The 16596-nt window shown below is 40.7% G+C and overlaps 1 protein-coding gene across 4 annotated transcripts in view; it reads right to left on the bottom strand.

The window, feature by feature from the left end:
- Window positions 1-2004: 2004 nt before the first annotated feature.
- The window catches only part of arid4b (AT-rich interaction domain 4B), a 48051-nt gene continuing 33459 nt past the window's right edge, over window positions 2005-16596 (bottom strand). Inside the window, exons 17-24 of one of the 4 annotated variants that reach the window (XM_047352426.1) lie at window positions 12232-12414; window positions 11244-11328; window positions 11032-11155; window positions 8876-10096; window positions 8653-8763; window positions 7962-8186; window positions 5434-5580; window positions 2005-5344 (exon numbers count right to left, since the gene is read on the bottom strand). In XM_047352426.1, the coding sequence (XP_047208382.1) occupies window positions 5193-5344; window positions 5434-5580; window positions 7962-8186; window positions 8653-8763; window positions 8876-10096; window positions 11032-11155; window positions 11244-11328; window positions 12232-12414 (2248 nt within the window). In that variant the 3' untranslated portion in view covers window positions 2005-5192. Of the gene's footprint in view, window positions 5345-5433; window positions 5581-7961; window positions 8187-8652; window positions 8764-8875; window positions 10121-10959; window positions 11156-11243; window positions 11329-12231; window positions 12415-16596 lie in introns of all 4 variants that reach the window. The other 3 variants (XM_047352425.1, XM_047352424.1, XM_047352427.1) reach the window with 3 other exon arrangements.

Below are 16596 nucleotides of genomic sequence, written 5' to 3' on the forward strand. Positions count from 1 at the left end.
TTATGGAGATATATATTTTCTTCATATTTGGTGGTCTAAAATATGTGTTGCCTTCCTGATCATTACAGGGTGTGTAAAATTTTTACAGAGTGAAATTTTTCGAGGTTCTCAAGTCTTAACCTGCAAAAACCACAGACAGGTATGAAGGCCCGGTGGTGGGAAAATAGAGATGGACAATAGAAAATGGATGGATTTAAAACAACAAATGGATAAATAAACAGATAAATAGATGCTGGACAAACAGATGGATTGGGAACAATGGATGGATTATACATTTAGAAAGTGTAATAGAGAATACAATTTTGACATTTAAATAAACTACTGTTCCCTGCTCATCCAGACCCTGGAAAACACTTAAATCAAATTTCAGATTTTTCCAGACTGCGTTGATAAAAAATGCGTTTCCTACTGTTTGTTCAACTAGATTATTAAGCAGTTTACTTTTTTAAAAGGTTAAATCCCACTCCAAAGTCCAAAATATTGAATTGCAAGCCTTCGTTCCCATGTTTTATCATTAAAGCAGGATGACGACCCTAAACATTCAGCTAGATCTACAATGGAATGGTTTAAAGCATTTGGCTGTGTTAGTATCGTCTAGTCAAAGTACAAACCTGAATCCAAGTGAGAACTTGTGGCAAAAGTTGAAATGGATCTTCATAAATGCTCCTTATCCAGTCTGACTGAGTTTAAGCTATTATGCAACAAAAATTACAGTGTGTAGATGTGCAAACCTGGTAGACATACACCTAAAGATGTGCAGCTGTAAAAAGTATTGTCTGAGAAGGATAAAACACAAATATACATAATACTTTTTACATTTTTATGTATAAAAACACAAAACCTTGTAATACTCCCTCGACTTCACAATTAAACACTAATTTGCGCTGGTATACTATATAAAATCCAAATAAAATCCAGTAAAGTTTGGGGTTATGTGACAAAGCAGGATAAAATCTTACAGGCTGAATGTTAACTTTAAGAAACTGAATATATAAATGAGAAGAGTGCCATTATTGATATCTAAAAATGTAACTCAAGATAGAATCAGTCCATGCATTTTTCAAATTTGCTTTAAGGACTGATGAAATGATAATACGTCCTACCACACAGTCTTTGCAGCCTTTTGTAACCCAAAAAATCACATACTCACGATGAGTACTCAGTTTACCATGAAGCATCTGTGAGGAGCTAGTCAACCGACAGCCTGTAATTAAAGTTTACATGTTTTAATCCAATTACATAAGAGTCATTACTTACACCTGCTGATTAATTAAGTGGTGTATTTATTGACAGCAGAGCATATCCAATACAATTTACTCAAGATTCAGAAAACTCTTTTTAAGCTTCTTAATCTCAGCTAAAAGGTGAAAGTATCCTGTTCCAGCAGGAAATTAGATCTGATATAAAATCTAATCAACACGAAACAAGCCAACTGTGTTTTGTTACACATTAGTTCTTAGTTTATTAGTGGGAACTTCTCTTGAATTTACAATGATGCTGAAGCTGGAAGGAAGGGGCTGTGACTAAAGCTTTTAATTTAAAGGATGAATTAGTAACTAAAAAAAAAATTAAAAAAACACTGAAATTATTTCAGCCAATATATTTGTACAATACTGCAAAGTAAAAACGCAAGTATTTATAATGTGTGCATATACAGAGAGAGCTAATTCACAGCTTTTTGTATGCAATTATTTGTTAAGAGACCAGAAGTCAACATAATTTTGTGAAAAATAAAAAAATGTCTGTGATTACTGTTATAGTGGATCCGATTGATCATCTTCGGGCTAAGGTTTCATATTTTGGACACTTGTGTGCAAAATCCACATACATTGCCTCGAAAAAGATACGTTAAAGTTTTTCACGTTTTTTCACATTACAGCCAGAAACTTTAATGAGTTTATGGGGATTTTATGTGATAAAGCAACACTGAATCACTCATGGCTATGAAACAGAAGATGGTTTTTAACATTTTCTAAAAAACTAAATGATGCCAAAGACGAGTACTTCACAAACTATGGCATTTATTTCAAACAGAGGCTTCTGCTTTGCTTACATTTTTACAATAAATTACACAAGACCATCATGAGATGAGCCTAATAAATACCACGGAGCTGTTTTTGTTTTATTCCGACAAGCTCCTTCACTTTGTTTTAATCTGCGATGCTCCTGGCCGTGTATTTGTTGGAAAACAGTTCAGCCGCATCAAACACCATAATTCTTTTCTAGCAGGCAAAATCAAACAGAAAGACTAAAGAAAATACAAACTACAGAGGAGATGAAATAACAAAAGAGGAAAACTAGAAAAGAACGATCAGGATTTAGACTGAATGGAACATAAAGGAAATTAAATCCAGGAAGAATAAAGTAATGGGGTATAAACATGCTGTAACCCTCAATATTTACACTCAAACTACAATTAAAACCGTAAAACTGTCTGTACAGAAAAGTACACGTTATTAACAGTGCAAGATATTAAATAGCTCGACTCAAAACACTTCTCAATATACAAATGTATAACAAAAGCATACAATTACATACAAGTGCTGGACAAAATGTAACTTTAGGTTATTATACAGCAGGGGGATTTATACAAAGGAAAACACCAGAGGGATGTCATTAAAAATGTTCACACGAACGTCACTTTGTGATATAAATGCACATTTACAATATCTCTACCTTTATTCTGCTCATAGTACAGGGAACCGTTCTGGTAGGGGTGAGAACGAGAACAGGCCTGCATATTGTTATTGTTCGGGAGGAACGTCGGAAAACTCTTAATGTGGCAAAAATATAAAGAATAGATGTAGAAATTCCTTTTGAAAAACACTGCAAATGTAGGATTCTGGTTTTGAATGTTTTAGGCAGTACTTAAATATGACATGCATCTCAATAAATTAGAATATCATTGAAATGTCAATTTATGATGAAAAGGTGAAACCCATAATTTTGTTTTATTACGCACAGAATGATACATTTTAAGCATTTATTGTTGTTCACTTTGATGATTAGGGCTTGCAGATAATGAATATAACCTAATATTCCGTTTCTCAAAAAAACATTTCCTGCAGACCAGCAAAAAATGGACTTTTAACAAAGAAATGTTATGGACGTGTTATTTTGAGTCAGTCACTGACACAAGAAGCTGTTGCTTAAGAAGCTGGTTGTTGATAGAGTGCTGGATTCAAACATGTTGATGGAAAGTTGAGTGGAAGGAGAAACTGATAAAAAGAGGTGCATAAGCAATAGGGACAAATGCACCCCTGAGATTATTAAGTAAAGCCCAATCAAGAGTTTTGGGGAGACTCACAAAGTGTGGACTACAGCTGGAGTCAGTGCTTCAATAGTTCTGTACTCAAGCATATTAATGGAAAGTTTAGTGGAAGGAAAAAAATATAACAAATGCACAGACTCAAAGTTGCTCAAAGTCCAGTATGACTTTTCCACAGCCAGTGATGATCAAGAGTGCCGCGTCATATAACTTCTAACCTGATGCCATTGCCAATTGTACCGTTAAATAACCATGGTATTACTGTGCTTGTCCAGCCAGCAGACTTGCCTGACCCATAGAGAATCTAATTAGCATTGTCAAGAAGGAGAGAAACAACAATACAGACAAAATGAATGTCACCATCACACCTCAGCAGAGAGGCAGGTTGACCAATTCCATACTACACTGCACTGATACAGTAATTCATGCAAAAGGAGTCCAACCAAGTATTGAGTGCACAGAATGAACAGTAAATTGACATGTTTAGGTCAGTTGACTTTTCTGTACAAAAAAAATCTTCAATCCTCAAAGGCTGCGGCCAACCTGGTTGCTTGTAGACCTTTTTCAACACACTTTTTGCTTCCACTAAACGTTCCAATATGTTAGGATACAATACTGAACGGCCAGCTTTTTTAGCAATGACATTTTGTGGGTTGCTGTCTTTACTTTTGGCTGGACAACTGTCAAGTCAGCAGTCTTCCCTGTGATTGTTGTAGGTCACAACATAACATTTCTGTACAAAAAAAAAATTTTTTTTTATTAGTCATATGTAATACTCAAATTTCTAAGAAACAGAATTTTGGTGTTTTATTAACTGTAAGCCAGAATCACCTGAAATAATAGCAATTAACATTTGAAATATATTACCCTGGAGTGTAATGATTCTGTATGAGTTGGGCTTTCTTTGAAAAACTGAAATAAATTCATTTTGATTATATTTTTATGTATTGGGATGCAGCTGTAGTTAGTTTGATCCAGTTACAGACATCACAACTTCATTGAACAAGGCTGTGCTGTAGACTTAGAGGATGTGACGATTTAAAGCAGACAGGCTTTAAAAAAAACATAGTAGATGATGTGATCATTCACCAGTTTCATAACTGCACATTTTAAACTGCCACACTCAACAGTAATACCCAAAATGGACGAGTATTCAATAGTAGATTCTTAAATACCACAAAAGCATTCATCATTATTCGTCAGATGTAGCCCTTCGCTCACTTGAAAGCCAACCTTCAGTCTTTTTTTTCTTTTAAAAACAGACCGTCCTTTGAAGAAGAACAAAAGGCACTACAGCATTATTCCATCTTCATCCACTGGAGTTATCAGAGGAGATGAGATGGGCTGAAACCAAATCCATTTACTTCCTCAGGACTGCAAGCCTGCACGGGAGAAGAGCGACGTCAGAGCACTTCCCATGAAGAGCGTAGACAGAGAAATGTGGCAGAATGACTTTTTGTTTGCCCTTAATGCCAGTGTGGCAAGGTTCGTCTGCCGGAGCCTACTGTAACGCGGCGAGCACAGCCGCAGCCATGTTGAGCTTTGAGGGCAGATTACGTCACTGGAAATGATCCAATACCAACTTGATCAAATGGAAACCATTATTGCTTGGAAAAAAACAAACAAAACAACCTCCATGAAGTAAAGAGAAAATTGAAATCTAGATAATCTTTTTGACAAAGTTCATCCCCCCCTGCCAAACACAATCTTCATAAAAGTGCACTTAAGTGCGGATAGCTTTCCGAGGAAACAGTTGTTAGTAGAAAATAGTGCTCGTTTCTCGTCTGGGTTTTGTGCCCCAGCAGTGGCGGTGGACCAATCAGGTTCGTCTCACCGACCTGCTGAAAAGGAAAGGGGGCGGCGACCTCGGGGTGCTGGTTAAGTGCTTCGTGCAGTGGCTTCTTTCTGCTGCTGCTTCGTCCTGTCACCTGCACTCCACTGATACCCCGGAGTTCTGAGATGAGGAGGATGAAGATGGTACCGGAGGGTCGGCAAGTGTCAGCATGACTGCTGCTGTTAGCGAGCTTGAGGATGGTGAAGAAGAGGAAGAGGAGGAGGTGGAAGCTGCCACTGCGCCTTCAGGTACAGAAAAACAAACAAAACAGTTTATTTAAGTGCTTTTTTGATATTTTGATCCAGCAAAGAGATTTAGAAAACTGACTTACTTTCTCTTTCCTTCTTCTTCATGCGTTTTCGTCTCCTGTCAATCGAGGCCACCTCCGACTTCAGGGAGAGATAGTGGTTCCGGATGTCTTGCAGCTTCTCTTGAAGGAACGAAATCCTCTCCAGACTGTTCATCTTTTCTAGATCAGCTAAGTGGAAACGAATTAATCAGTTGTGAGATTATTAGCACAAAGTACAGTGTCTTGCAAAAATATTGACAGTCCTTGACTCCTTTTAAATGTTTACATTATTTCAGTGCAAGGCCAACATTAAGTGGTGTATAATTGTGAAATGGAAGGAAATGATACATGGGTTTTAAAATCTTTACATATAATGTGATGATCTCATCACAATTACAGAAGGGATTCGGAATAATGTCATAAATGTCTTGTTTGCAGTTTGCCACACGTGGAAGAAGGTTTCCTGGCCAGATGAGACAAAAGCTCAACTCAATGCGTAGCGCAAAACTATAAACATGAATCATGGTGGTGGCAGCATCATGCTCTGTGAATTTTGCTCTGGTTGGAGTCGATAGGAAAGATGGAGCTAAATACAGGTCAATTGTAGAAGGAAACCTGTAAAAGACTGGGGTGGAGGTTCACCTTCCAGCAGGACAACATCCTTAAACATACAGGTCCTTCTCAAAATATTAGCATATTGTGATAAAGTTCATTATTTTCCATAATGTCATGATGAAAATTTAACATTCATATATTTTAGATTTATTGCACACTAACTGAAATATTTCAGGTCTTTTATTGTCTTAATACGGATGATTTTGGCATACAGCTCATGAAAACCCAAAATTCCTATCTCACAAAATTAGCATATTTCATCCAACCAATAAAAGAAAAGTGTTTTTAATACAAAAAACGTCAACCTTCAAATAATCATGTACAGTTATGCACTCAATACTTGGTCGGGAATCCTTTTGCAGAAATGACTGCTTCAATGCGGCGTGGCATGGAGGCAATCAGGCTGTGGCACTGCTGAGGTCTTATGGAGGCCCAGGATGCTTCGATAGCGGCCTTTAGCTCATCCAGAGTGTTGGATCTTGAGTCTCTCAACGTTCTCTTCACAATATCCCACAGATTCTCTATGGGGTTCAGGTCAGGAGAGTTGGCATGCCAATTGAGCACAGTGATACCATGGTCAGTAAACCATTTACCAGTGGTTTTGGTACTGTGAGCAGGTGCCAGGTCGTGCTGAAAAATGAAATCTTCATCTCCATAAAGCTTTTCAGCAGATGGAAGCATGAAGTGCTCCAAAATCTCCTGATAGTTAGCTGCATTGACCCTGCCCCTGATAAAACACAGTGGACCAACACCAGCAGCTGACACGGCACCCCAGACCATCACTGACTGTGGGTACTTGACACTGGACCTCTGGCATTTTGGCATTTCCTTCTCCCCAGTCTTCCTCCAGACTCTGGCACCTTGATTTCCGAATGACATGCAGAATTTGCTTTCATCCGAAAAAAGTACTTTGGACCACTGAGCAACAGTCCAGCTTCTCTGTAGCCCAGGTCTGGGGAATGCGGCACCTGTAGCCCATTTCCTGCACACGCCTGTGCACGGTGGCTCTGGATGTTTCTACTCCAGACTCAGTCCACTGCTTCCGCAGGTCCTCCAAGGTCTGGAATCGGCCCTTCTCCACAATCTTCCTCAGGGTCCGGTCACCTCTTCTCGTTGTGCAGCGTTATCTGCCACACCTTTTCCTTCCCACAGACTTCCCACTGAGGTGCCTTGATACAGCACTCTGGGAACAGCCTATTCGTTCAGAAATGTCTTTCTGTGTCTTACCCTCTTGCTTGAGGGTGTCAATAGTGGCCTTCTGGACAGCAGTCAGGTCGGCAGTCTTACCCATGATTGGGGTTTTGAGTGATGAACCAGGCTGGGAGTTTTAAAGGCCTCAGGAATCTTTTGCAGGTGTTTAGAGTTAACTCGTTGATTCAGATGATTAGGTTCATAGCTCGTTTAGAGACCCTTTTAATAATATGCTAATTTTGTGAGATAGGAATTTTGGGTTTTCATGAGCTGTATGCCAAAATCATCCGTATTAAGACAATAAAAGACCTGAAATATTTCAGTTAGTGTGCAATGAATCTAAAATATATGAATGTTACATTTTCATCATGACATTATGGAAAATAATGAACTTTATCACAATATGCTAATATTTTGAGAAGGACCTGTACAACCTGAGATACAATTAACGGCCCAGTCAAAGTCCAGATCTAAATCCCATGAGAATCTGTGGCACAACTTGAAAGTAGATGTTCACTGATCATCCAATCTGCTTGAGCTTAAGCTAGTTTGCAAAGGAGAACGGGCATTTTCCTTCCACATCCTGGTTAGGTCTTACTTTGTTTTGATCTATCTCATAAAATCCCACTAAAGTACATTGAAATGTTTGGTTGTAACGAGAGAACAAAAAAATTTAAGAAGTATGAATACTTTTGCAAGGCACTATAACGCCTCTGGGTTTAACAAATATTCAGATTTGTTTCCATACTAAAAGAGGTACTTACACATCTGGAAACTCCATTTGTACACCCGCGCCGATCTTCCATGGCTGTCTCTGTGTTGGGAGTGATCTGCGTCGCCCTGCTTGTGGTACTTATGGCTGGAGGGGGGAGATCGGCCGTGATACTTGGGCGAAGTGGCAGCCTTCAGGTCTGATGTACCGCTCTTACAGGCGGTCGATTTGGCCGTTCCCTCGACAACAGACTGGTCCTCGCTGTCACTGCTGTTAGCTGGGGGGGTGGAAGACACGACGAGATGAAAAGATCAAGCTTCAGTTGATTTAATAAAAGGAATACAGATTTGCATGATGTTATCAATTCAATCTACCAGGGTTCACTCACATCTGTAACAGTTTTCCAGACTCAACATTTCAGATTTCTCATTCAAGTTTAAATGAAATGTTTACTGTGTATTTATGCTTGATATTTCTACAGTGAGCAGGAACTATATATGGAACCTGCAAGAAACCGTAAGGATGGATGGATGGATGTCAGCAACCTTTAATGATAAACTTGGGACTTGATGGGATCATGAGACAAAAAAGATGGCGTCTTTTTATAAAAACAGCATTAACATTCTCTAACAGGAAGTAAAGATATCTCTTCATACTTCAATTTATTTTTCCAGATTTCTTCAGTCCTGGAATGTAGTTAAAATGTTCCGACTCTTCCAGACTGTATGATCCGGATCTCCTACCTGTTTTCCTGATCTTTTTGGGAGGCACACCATGGCTTTTGCGGTTAGGCTTGTGTTTCTTTGAGACTCCACTTGCCTGCAATTCCTTCTGCCTCTTCTGACTCACAGATGCTATAAACAGATTGTAAAATGAGATTTCAGCTGATGTCTCCTCAACAGTTCGGCCTAAATAAAAATAATTACTCTCTCAGGGTAATAGAAGGCAGGTTTAGTAGCATAGTACCTTTGGACTTCTGTTCACTGTCTTGCTGGCTGCTGCTGCTCAGCTCTAAGCTGCTGCTGCTGTTACAGGACAGACTGACGTCATAAACCTTTGAGGGGGAACCTGCCCTGTCGTCCTGTGGGAGCTCTTGCAGCTCGCCACCCAGGCTCTCCACCTCCACGGTGCTGCTGTCCGTCTCACTGCGTCCACCTGCTGCTTCCTCCTGTATTGGATCTGCCGGCAGAGCATCAGAAACCGGTTCTGAAGGTAAAATGGGGGGCAGAGTCTGCGGCGGAGAAAGAGGCTGAGCTTGACTGGAGTCCTCCACTGTGCTTCCTCCTCCTGAGGGAGACTCAGGTGTTGTAGGAGGGGTGTTGAGCACAGAGTTGCTTCCACTGCTGGGAAACTCCTGAAGCTTGTCCGTCTCCATCTGCTCCTCTGAGCCTTCATCCTCAAGTCTTGCCTCCTGGTCCACTCTGGATTCATCCATACACAAAGGTACAGGAGGTGGAGGAGAGTTGGCTGCCTCTGTGTCTGAGTCGGAGAACAACTCTTTGAGTGTCTTCTTTGGCCACTGGGCCTGGATGCTGGACCACACATCCTTTTGTCCTTTGGGTCGAATGGCAGCCTTTTCTTCGGCATTCCCAGACCCTTTAGCCCTCTTTTCTGAAATCTCCCAGAAGCCAGCCTGCCTACCAGCTTTGCTCTTCTCCTTCATCCCGTTGTACTTCTTGGAAGGAGAACCTTTGGTTTTGGTGCGGCTTCGTTCATTCTCCTCAGCCGGGATCTCTGCCAGTGCTGCACTCTCATCGTCAGAGCTGCTGCTGGACAATGCCCCTCTCTCCCCACCGGGACCAGCTCCTCTCTCCTCTAGCTTCCGAGGAGAGCCACTCGGTAACCAGTCAGCACTCCTGGTGTTCCTGGTCTTGACTTTGGATTGACCCTTTGTGGTCCTCTCAGCAGCACTATCAGATTTCCTCTTCCTGGTGCTCACCTCTCTCTCTGACTCAGGCTGACTTCTGCGCTTCCCAACGTCTGGGCTTTCTGCACTGACAGCATCCAGGCTTTTTCCTGACACAGAGGACACTTTGGACCCTTCAGAGGGGACTCCGTTCTCCCAACGCTCAGATGTTTGGGGCGGCTCTGTCAGACCTCGTCTGACGCTGCCGCTGGGTTGATCCTCTTCGTTGTTCTCATGCTCCTCGTCCTCGCGCTCGCTCTCATCTGTGGACATCTCGGAAGCTGCAAGGTGCAAAGTTCTGTTATCTTCAGGAATAAATCAGAAGAAACGAGAAGTTCACAGTTCAGGTCAGAAATTTACACACAGTCATTATCATCAGTAGTCATAACATGAATGCAAATCATTTGGGCTTTTGAATATTTATTTATTTGAATAGACAACAGACAAATTTAGGGACTTTGTGGGAAAAAACTAAAATGGGGCAAACACATTTGAATTGTGAACTCCGTTTAACACACACAGGCTCAAACTTGTACGTCTGTCCCTTTTGTAATAAATATGTCTGCCCCGTTTGCACAATAGCTACATGCTTTGTAGCAATCAACACGTTTCTGGCATAATTCTACCTGGATATTTGACTGCTCTTTGTAGCAGTATTGGTAATTCTGGATCAAACCCAGCTTCAAGCACAGTCCATGAATCTCCAGGAGGGTTGTGATTGGGGCCTTTCCAAATAATTAATGTTCGCCTACTTCATCGGTTTTTAACCCCAACTGTGTCCCAAGTTTCAGTTGTCTGAGCCAAACTGTCCTTCGCCAATGAAAGCAAAGTGGTTAGAATAATCAGAAAGAACCCAAGACCACCATGTTTCAAGCTAAACTGGAAGCGGCTGTAAAACCAGTGCCACTGAGTTTATGTCTTCTTACTTCTTTATTGGTTCACTGTTTTTTGATCAGATGAGACAAAATTTGAGCTGTTCAGCCACAATAACATGGAATATGTTTTGAGGGCTTTAAAAAAAAAAAGCCCAACAAGCTGTTTATGCGGTTTAAATGCATCATTAAAAGCCCAAAATTATCAGGTTCACTGATGATGATGAGTGTATGCAATCTTCAGAGCAGAGCTGCTTTTTGAGTGTTGCTACCTTGCAATCCATTGAGGATAGATGTAATTTCTATTGACTTGACTGGAGACTGCTGAGTCCCTTTATCCTCACCCTCGTTCATTTTGGAAAAGACGTCCTGACTCAGGCCACATTTGGAGCGCTGGACCCGGTTCGGGCCGAGGACTTCTCTGTCACCGAGCCTCTCCAGCCTGTCTCGCTCCCTCTCGGCTTTGTTCTGTCAGGATTTAAACACAGTCAGCGTTTTATTTTGCGACATCGGACCCGGTTCACGCTGAAACCGTGACCGCTCTCCACAGTCATACCTTTATTTTTTTGCGGTGCTTTATTTTTGGGACGTTCTTATTTGCTGGGCGAACGATCTTGTCTGCTTTGATCCATTCATCATATCTAAAAAAACGTGGTACAAGAGACAAGACAATTTTAACATTCTACAAAGAGCCAACAACCCCTCTGACCCCAGCCACCACACAGACACCCGGCCGACCAACATGTTGCTGTGACACAATAAAGCTTCAACAGCAAACGGAGAATATCCAAAGGAATTATGTAGAAAAAGACAAACCTTTACGATGAGGAAAGAAACACACCAGCCACCACACAAATTATATTTCCAAATGTACCAAAGGGAGCTACTTGGGGTCGTATGAGTGGAAAATGAAACGTTTTACAACATCACACACAACAGAGACGATGCAGAGAACATCCCACTGTCTTAAAGAGTGCTGGAGGACCACACAACAACACTGAGACGATGAAATGCTGATTGCACCAGTTGACTTCTGGGTCATGGTAGCCCTAACGCTCCGACATTAACCCTAACCCGCTGGGGAGGGGGGAGGGGGTTGAGAGGTAGAGGTGAGTGTAGCAGCACTTTGTTTGGCCATTCAAATGATCCGAAAGGTAGATCAAGGGATTTAAAGACAATTTAAAACCAAAACCAATAATTGGATCACTTCTATAACTCTGATTGGCTAAAAATCAGCCTGTCTGTAGGTTTTTTTTTTTTGTAGAAAGACAGACATCTGGGGGATAGAAAGACAGAGGACTGAGTCACAACTGAGCCAGGAGGCAACCAAAATGCTCAGTTCTGTTTCTGCCACTAGATGGCCCAGTACTCTCCAGAATCAGAGCACTGTCTAAGGGATGAAGGATAAAACTGTTGCTCTTGCAGGGATACCCATGTAGCGGTGATCCCCTGACCTGAATTACAAGTTCACAAATAAAATTTGTTGAATCGTTTTTTTTTTTTTAGGGTGTACAGAGGTGATTTCTCCCCAGGTCCTGTCTTACCTGATGTTCCAGCCACAGTAGTGCACCAGGTAGAGCACCTCTCCCCCCTCCACGTCTGCCTCTTTCACAGTGGCCTCGTACGTCTTCAGAGTGCGGCCTCGCCCATACCTCACCTGCACCTTCATCCCCGGGGGGTAACACTCAAACTCCTCCCCTTCCTCCCCCTCCTGACTGCTGTCATCCCTGCAAGAAAAACAGTTCAGCACTTCCTGGCCCTAGGCTGCCCCCATTGAACACCACAAACATAGACATACACTACCGGTCAAACGTTTTGGACATACTTTCTCATTTTCTGGTTTTCTTTATGTTTATGACTATTATCACTGTACGTGGATTCTTACTGAAGGCATCAAAACAGTGAATGAATACATATATAATCTATGTAGCAAACGAAAAATTGTAAAAGAACTAAAAACAGTTAATATTTTAGATATCTTAAAGTAGCCGCCCTTTGCTGTGAGGACCTAAATGTTAACCTTTGGCCCTTTCTCAATGAACATCTGGGAAGTTCTTTTAAGACTCTTTGGAAAACTATTTCAGGTGAACACCTCACGAAGCACATGGAGAGAACGCCAAGAGATCAAAGCAGTAATCAGAGCAAAAGGTGGCTAATTTGAAGAATCTAAAATATTAAATGTTGACTATATAATTTCATGTGTGTTCATTCATAGTTTTGATGCCTTTGGTGAGAATCTACAATTTAAACAGTCATGAAAATAACAAGACCCAATAAGTGAGAAAATGTATCTAAAACTTTTGACCGGTAGTGTATAAGAGTAAGCCGCCGCACTGGCTTCAGCGCCCCGTAGAAACGATAAGTGGGCGTGTCCGCCATATTGTGAGTGGCAAGTTCACCTCAGAAAACAACGCAAGGGGCGTGGCGCGTGGCGTATCGGTAGAGCGCGTGGCCCATATCCTCAACGCAGCCATCCCGGGTTCGAGTCCTGACCCCAGAGACCTATACTGCATGTCTTCCCCTCTCTCCACCCTGCTTCCTGTCTGCCTACTAACAAAAATAAAGGCCAAAAAACAATGCAAGTATGCTTGGAAATTAGACTTTCTGAATATAAAGTAAATAGATATCTATTTATCTTTATTTACAAAACAACAGTGTTTAATTCAATCTTACTTATAATTATTAAACTGTAAAGAGTTCAACTATTAGTTTTGCCAAATAAATTATTTCACTGGTGGCTGTTGAACACTTTCATTTGTTTTTCACATGTAAATTATTTTAAAAGTAATGTAAATAATTATAACAGTATTATTATTAAATTAAATTATTAAAATATAAATTCATGATTACTATTAATTATTACTGGTGTTCTTAATGTTACTATTATTATGCTTATAACAATAATGATAATAATAATATGCTTATTAGCATTATTTTACTACTACTATTCGTAGTAATAACAAAAATATGCATACGCTGAGTTTTATAATGACATTATCGATTACAACCAACCAACAATTTCCTGAATCTTTTCAATTTCTCCACCATTGCTTGGTGAGCTTCAGTATTTCAGCCTCTGGAAATCTACCACCAGCATCATACAGTATCCTGTGGTGCTAATGCCTCACCGTATCACTACAGACCAGATATGAACAGCGTCTGACCTAGAACCCAGACAGCAGAACTAATGTTAATAATAACTTTGACTTTATTGATCTCACAATGGAGAAATTGTGCTCTGCATTTAACCCATCCCTTAGGGAGCAGTGGGCTGCCATTGTGCAGCGCCCAGGGAGCACTCAGGGCCTAAGGGTCTTGCTCAGGGACCCAGAGTGGCAGGCTGTGGCATTCAAACCAGGGTACTTGTCTGGCACAGTCTTTGCATCTCAACAAAAATGCCACTCACAATATGACGCTGCCGAATGATCCGGATGCTAATGCGGCGTCTATTCTTCTATGTCTACGACAACAAAGACCCACCCTCACACCCATCCACCCAACCTACTGCCTGCTGCAGAGAAGCCTGTTTAATATGCTCCACCCTTGCCTGCCTTGTCCCATTACAACACATGGCCTTTATCTATAAAGAAACATTAACTTCCTGTTTTTGTCCTCCTTTAACTCCAGTCCAGTATAACCTGAGGCAAGCTGCAGGATAAACAACTACATCATTAATAGTAACCCAGGATAGGGAACAGTACAGTATGTGTTTCAGCAAGTAAAACATTCTTTTATGGCAATTCTCAATGGTAAGGGGAATGAAAACACTGCTTTGACTTAACCCTACACCCAAACATGAAACACTGGAGATTCTCATTCACACACATACACACAATGTGAGGAACAAAGCAGCCATAAGAAGGAGCTAGTGGGAAACAAAGCTGGAGGCTAGTCTGGCAGTGCAGTCAGAGTTTTAGATGCAAAGGGTAGCGGGGTAGCTCAGCAGCAACTTAAAGCAGGTCTGTAGCACTGATGGAAGCACCGGGATCTGCACAGAAAGGCTACAACACCATTCTCAGGTTTTCATGCGGCTCCCAGCTCAGAACACCATGAAGTCTTTTAACATTCGAAAAGGAAACGAATGTGCCAGCTGGAATAAACTCAGGGAACATCTCAGGCTGTGCATGCCTACTTATAGGGGTTTGATTTCTCTGTTGGCACAGAAACAAATGATCAAGGAAAATAGCAGCTATTCTAGTGCTGTACTTTTAACACTAATACATAAAAACATTTTTTTTTACTAACTCTGCATATTAAAAATAAAAAATCCACAAAGAATACAAAAGAAGCAGCTGTCTCCAATAGGGCTGATAGCGTATTATTCAAAAGAAAACAAATAAGTCAGCTTTAAGACAAATAGCTTTAACTCTAGAACCGCCATAAGGACATTTTATACATCCAGAACTCCCTTATATTCAACCCCCCTGTGGCTTTTTCTTAAGTTTCAAGATGTTTCCTTAAACATCTCTTCAAATATCAAAAGGTTTGTGGCAAGAAATATTAGAACTGGGATCCTGTATACCAGGAAGTGATTAATACGAAATAGAAACAATATAAAATGCTGCGTTTAGCTGTCCTGTTGCTGCGGAAACCAGGTTGTGGTGCTAACAACTATTGCAAACATTAAATAACAAAATAAACATAAATAAATAACACTCTTGACATGTATGGCAAGCATTTGTATTCTGCCCTCTTTAATCAGATGCCCTAAATAAAACCCAGTGCAATGGGCAGTGTTAGTTTCACAGGCTTATTTATAGCCACCTAATTAAATGGTCACAGACACATAGTATGACAAAGTTATAATAAATATTCTAAATAAGTTGCACTAAGCTGTAAAATATAGTCTGATTTATTGCTGAAAGGGTGACAACAGCAAAACATTGAACATGTTTTGGAGCTGCCGCAGAACATAAGAGCAGGGTTCAAAATGGAGGAGAAACTGCTGTGTATAAAGACTGTGAAGAGGATGAGATCAGTGGTCAATAGTACACAACAAGACTGAGATAACCTTGTAAATCTGCAGAAATATTCCAGCAAAGCTGCGACCAGAAGGTGGTAATGATACTACAGCAGCTAACGCACGGTCCTCTGCTGTGGTTTGGCTTCTGTGTGCACCAAGCATGACTTTATTGAGTAGAAAACATACAATGCAGTGTGTGAACAGCTTCGCTTTGGCTCTTATACTATGTTGGACAGAAGCTGCTGGAGGTTTACCATTCATAAAAATATCTCATCAGTGAAAATATTATATCAGCTCCTTTATTCTTCTGTTTAGACTGGTGTTTTTTCGGTCTCTACTAAATCAATAAAAACATGGAACCTCACACAATATATTAATACAACATTTACAACACACAAAAACAGATTTCTAGTACGTTGTGTATTTTTTTGTGTGGATATTATAGGTTGTTAGTACTCTGCATAAACAATGTAGAACATGAACCAAAAGAACAAGTTAGTTTTTCCCCTGGTCAAATCTTACTCTACTTTAAGAGACATCTTGTAGCCTCTTGAAATGCCACGCTGGTGATCGTTCAGGCTCCCCCTTCTAGCGGCTCTAGTGTTAAGGCAGCATTTTCCTTCTACAGGGCCTTGAAGTTTTACATAGCTTGTCACATTACAACAACAAACGTCAATGTATTTATTAGGGTTTTATGTGACAGACCAACACAAAGTAGTGCATAGCTGGGCAGCGGAAGAATCTGAAACATTTGGCCTCAGTTTGTGTTGACCATCTACCCTGACCAGTTTCCACGTCCCTGCTGAAGAAAAGCCTTTTTCGGCATGACGATGTCACCACGTTTTCTGGTAGAAATGGTGTGTTCAGGCTGATATGCAGTGAGTTTCCTCCCAAACAATGTGTTTATATGTAAAACATTTTTCTCATCTAAATGAGACTTCTTTTG

This window comes from Girardinichthys multiradiatus, chromosome 22 (genome assembly GCF_021462225.1).
Source record: "Girardinichthys multiradiatus isolate DD_20200921_A chromosome 22, DD_fGirMul_XY1, whole genome shotgun sequence".
Lineage (NCBI taxonomy): Eukaryota > Metazoa > Chordata > Actinopteri > Cyprinodontiformes > Goodeidae > Girardinichthys > Girardinichthys multiradiatus.